At 35.1% G+C, this 5,234-nt stretch overlaps 1 protein-coding gene across 1 annotated transcript in view; it reads right to left on the bottom strand.

Moving 5' to 3' along the window:
- The window catches only part of LOC102672269 (fat-like cadherin-related tumor suppressor homolog), a gene marked incomplete at its 5' end in the record, with an annotated part of 73,428 nt that overhangs the window by 26,378 nt on the left and 41,816 nt on the right, over positions 1-5,234 (bottom strand). The window contains 2 exons of the mRNA XM_006620330.1: positions 280-390; positions 3,197-3,352. Of these exons, the coding sequence (XP_006620393.1) occupies positions 280-390; positions 3,197-3,352 (267 nt within the window). The remainder of the gene's footprint in view (positions 1-279; positions 391-3,196; positions 3,353-5,234) is intronic.

Genomic DNA, 5,234 nt, shown 5'->3' with positions numbered 1-5,234 from the left:
AAAAAAAAAAAAAAAAAAAAAAGTAAAAAAGAAATATAGGCATAGAGTTGCATGAAAATGCAGTATCATAATTAGAACGTTAACATAGTCGATATACAATACGTATAGATATACATATATATATATATATATATGTACATAAAAGCGGGTCATAAATCAATGCACAAGAGCTCGCGTTAACTATCCGAGACCAATTCCGCGTTTCACGCGGCAATCATTTATGCTCCCGTGCCACGAGTGGCGTCTTTAGTTTCTTTTACGTGCCAGCGTTGTCCTTACCCTGAATATAGGATCTCCTGACAAGCTGTCGAGGCTAAATGTCTCCCAAGTTCCATTCTCTAGTAACGTATCGATCGAAAGGTCGAACTCCCGCGAGCGGTTCCTCGATTTCTGTCGAGAACGAGAGAAGGAAGCCTTTTAACTTTCGCATTATCTTCCGCTAATTCGCTTTTATCCCTTCCACCGCGTATTCTTTTCCTACCTTATCGAGCGGACGCGCGGTTTCGATTGGTCGGTTTTCTTTCTTTATTCTCGAAATGATAAATCGTTTGAAACGACGGTTTCGTCGCGAAACACATGTAAAGGAATTGCGATCAACCAACTTAAGGAGAACAACGTGGATGAAATCATGCTTTATCGAATACTCAGTCGAATTAAAGCGTATTGAAAACACAGTTTTCAAATTTTAATCCATAGTACGTATAAATTTTTTTTCTTTCGAGATATATATTATATATATAAAGAATGTGAGAAATTTTATACGATCGCAAATTGAATATATAAATTTTGTGAGAACGAGATATATTATGTTTGCGCGAACGAAGATTGATAATATATAATACACAGTGACCGGGCGAAATTACGAAAACGACCAACGCGTAATTCGATATCCGACGAAATCGAATCTGGCTTCGACGAAATTCGACGCTGACAGGGAAATTATATTAAATATTCTCGGGTATATTATGAAAGTTATTGTCACTGTGACGTCGGATTAATCATTTCTCTCTCTACTGCTCTCGGTCGATAATATTATTTATTAAATTATTTCATCCGTCGATTTTCGAAATTTGCAAATATTTGGATAGCTTAATATCACGCATAATATTATCCGCGATTAACATCATATAAAATAGGATCGTTGAAAGCTGTTACGATTTTTATACAATTATGATTATATAAAAATTTTCGCTGTAACGATCGAGGAAATATTTTACTTCCTGTAAATAAATATTATGATACGTTAATTTTAAACTTGCAAAATAATACTTGGAATTATTAATATACTAAAATTTATAATATTTGCCAAATTTCTACGAATTTTAAAATATACATTGCAATTATTAAAATTATGCATATTATAATATTACTATAAAATTTACGAAACTTGCAACATGTAAACTACATTAAAAATATTTTTAAAGAACACACAAAATTCTTTTCAATTATTAATATACCTCATTGTAAAATACAAACTACAACTGACATCATTATAAAATTTATTAACACGCTATTTTCTTGTACAAATCCATTTTTAAATCATTAAAAAAAAAATTGAAAATACCAATTACAATGTTTCAAAAAAAAAAAACTAACTCTCAATAATCTATCTAATCTATTTATTTCCAAACAAGCAATAACAGTTTACGAACATAACCTAACACACTTAATGGCGCCTAAATTATTTGTTTTTAAACAAGTTGTAACGATTCGCGTAACTCGAAGTCATCGAGGCCAGGATCGATTATCGATTCAAAAGATAACAGTGGACAACCCAGAGGTCGTCTCGAAGTTATAAGAAATATTAATTTCCGTTGTCAAGATGCCCGAAATTGCCGATGCGTGAAACGTTAACCAAGACTATGTATGTCTCGCCGTAAATCGGAAGAACTCCACGGGAGGATCCCGTGCGAGGGCGTTCGTGTGCTAAATCTAACCTTTCACGGATAGTTGTTGGTAAGTAGCATTGATCACATCGAGGACAAGAGGCGACTTTAAGATAGAAACTTTTACGTTCGATAAAAAACGATCGACCTTCTTTTTCTTCGTGCGCTTATGTACATTAGACTTTTCCTTTTTTAAATCTTGATATGGACTAGATTTGTGCTACGTTATGCGGCTTGGCCGTCAAGGCGAACAAGGCGTACAATAATTAAGACAGACTCCAAGCAATTATCAACAAATAATACGTGAGATTTGGGAGACGATGTTTCGGTATTTATACAGTTAAGGTGTTTTGGAAGATTTTTGGCAATTATTACGGAAGAGTGTGAGGTTCTGAGACTATTTTCAAACGAATTGACCGAGCAAAGTGTGAACTGGTTCGTTTGAAATGAACGCTAGTGGTTTGAAAGGTTATAATTTTTTTTTTTTTGGAAGTTAAATTAATTTGCGATTCTTTGAATTTCAAATCACTTGTCTCAAAAAAATTATTTATGCAACATGATAGAGAAGTTAAAAAAAAAAAAATAGCAACTAGATACGAATATATTAAATCTAAATATAACACTAATAAAATCAGATTATAACATTCAGGAGAGCGATAAATATCTAAAAATTTTATAATAATTCGGAAATTGAATTATATTGGACGGCTTTCACCTTTAAAAACCATTAAACTAGAATCCATGCTCTCTAAGCAATAAATTTATCGAGAATACCAGAAGACCTTCGCCAATTGTATCACATCACTTGGCAGCGTTCACTTCCGCCCAGCTTGCCATCCACTTAAGGGAAGTGCAGGAATCGACATTATCGAATGATAAAATCCGTTTCCATGAAATTCGAATTCCCCGGTCATCGAATCTTCAAAATTTCAATTTTCCAAGGATCAAATTCTTCGAACACTTTCTCCCATGATTCCTTTTCGACTCGCGCACAACTCCCTTCAGTTTTCAATATACGTACGTACATTTTTGGTCATAATTTGCGGTCCTCTTACGTTTCTTCACATGAATGAAGACAATATATACAACAAGATACTTGGGGAGGGGGGGAGGGATTTTTACTTCTACTTGGACGTGTACAAAGGAGACAAATAGAAAAACGAAAAACGGGATAGAACGGTAACGCCGTCCGTTTCTCCGGCAACACGGTGAAGAAGAAAATGGTGCGATGCCAGCTCCTAATTCTCAACTAGAAGGTCGGATAGAATTACGAAGATCGATCGATGGTTGTCTGGAAAGTGATGGCTTACCTGGAACAACGGTTTATCGGTGGACGGGGATGCTGGTATCTGAACGGTGTAGAACTTTTGCTCGAATTCGGGCCCGTGGTCGTTTATGTCCGCCACTGCGATCACGACACGGGTCGTCGAGGAGAGGGACGGCCATCCGTCGTCCCTGACCGTCACCTAAAAAATCAAATTTTTAAGAATCAAATGTGAAATTTTTTTATTCCGAGTTTGTGCGATGTGAAAGTTTCCAGTGTTTTCAAAAATTTTTAAATTCTTATGTTGATACTTACTGGAGATTTATTATTTATTTATATGAAATAATAAATGAAGAGTGTTTTGAATATGGAATATTTGTTGAATTGGAGGATGATTCATTCGAAAATTTTTGCACAAGAAAATTATTCCCGTGGATAATTTTCGTTTCCAAACGAATGTGATCGACAATGACGGGTAGTAATCTTTGTAAAGATTAACAAACCAATTTTCTCGAGTTAGGGCGAAGAGAAGTTTCACTAATTACTCCTGTGAACATCTATTAGTGAGCTTTTGCAAGTCAACCGTTGCCAATCAGTGTCCAGAATCACTTCAGGAAGTTTGCACAAACTAATTCTAGTAATCCCTAGATAGACAAGTTATCTTACTGTGATATACATTTGCTTCAGCTTATTGAGCACGTTTCAAAATTGACGCGTGTAAAATATGTGTATAAAATAACAGAAAAAGACATATCCCAAAAATTCACAACGAATTTTAAACTCGATTACAATTTTTTTCCAAAATAAAATCTCGTGAGAAACGAGATTAAATGTACGAGATTTTGAAAATAATCTTTTCTTGCAATTTGCGATAATAATATCGTTGAAAGAAAAATGTCTCAAATCCCAACTTTATCGCAAGATGGAATATTCTTATATATATCTATAGCAGTTTCAAATATCACAATATCTCGAAACGTTCCCTGACAATATAACTTTCCCAGTATAGGCTGGCACGATTTTACCTTTTCTTTTATTCCACTTATCGCGGTCGTTACCCTCATTCCGCACACCTTCCACCTCCATCGCTGTTGGTTGCGCGGAATCACGGCTTTTCATTCGCGAATATCGCGTGCGACGATCTGCACAATCGGCACGGCTGACCGGTTCCTTTCCACAATCGTAAATGCAAGGAACAAAATCTCTAGGAGAGAAACTTATTTCTTCAACATGGAAACATACTTTCCTTCTTCCAGGAAGATAAGGAACTCTGCAATTTCTGCCTAAGGCCTGTACACGGAAATGATTATCTATTTCATTTCCAAAACTGAATTCTCTATCAAAATTTCGTATAATTATCTTTTATACTTTTTTTCTTTTCGATTCTCCATTTCGCATATTTTAACGTGTAAGAAGTAATTCTGAATCGATAAAAATTGTATTACGATTACTCTTTAAGATGAGATTTATATTCAGATAGCTCATTTAATTTTTGTTCCTTTTTTTTTTGAATTAATTTTGATCTTACACAATTTACTTTGTAAATATCGAAATAAGAATTATATTTCTCCAACAGTTTATCCAAGAATTAAATCTACACAAACGTTTCCCTCGATAACATCGGTTCACAATATATAAAAGTACGTAGCAAGAAGTTTCAAAAATTTCCTGGGAACTCTTTACATCGACCAATTCTCCATCCACGTATTTCCACGGAAGCGGGGGCCCATTTTATTGTCGCGTTATTGGAAGTTGGCGCGGGAAACGACGTGAAGAGCGCGAAAGAGGAAGAAGAAAACGAACCCGTATCGAGAGGACGAATCCCGCATCATGGAAGGAGTAAAAGTTTTATCGAATTTACCGAAATGCTCGATCGAAGACCTGTCACGGACATTCCTGTCCGCCAGAGGTACAATTTAATTATTTGCCCGGTTATTCGTCTTACATTTTCCTTTATGCACGGTTTCTAACGATTTCTAACGATTTTGGCACCGTTATTTCCGTGAAAAAAATAGCAGATGTACAGGAAAAGAAAAAGGGAAAAAATTTATTCTTCTATTCTTCTATTCTCTAAAATAGTTATA

This window comes from Apis dorsata, unplaced genomic scaffold (assembly GCF_000469605.1).
Source record: "Apis dorsata unplaced genomic scaffold, Apis dorsata 1.3 scaffold_502, whole genome shotgun sequence".
Lineage (NCBI taxonomy): Eukaryota > Metazoa > Arthropoda > Insecta > Hymenoptera > Apidae > Apis > Apis dorsata.
The sequence above is the reverse complement of the archived record's forward strand: the minus strand, read 5'-3'. Positions and strand labels throughout refer to the sequence as shown.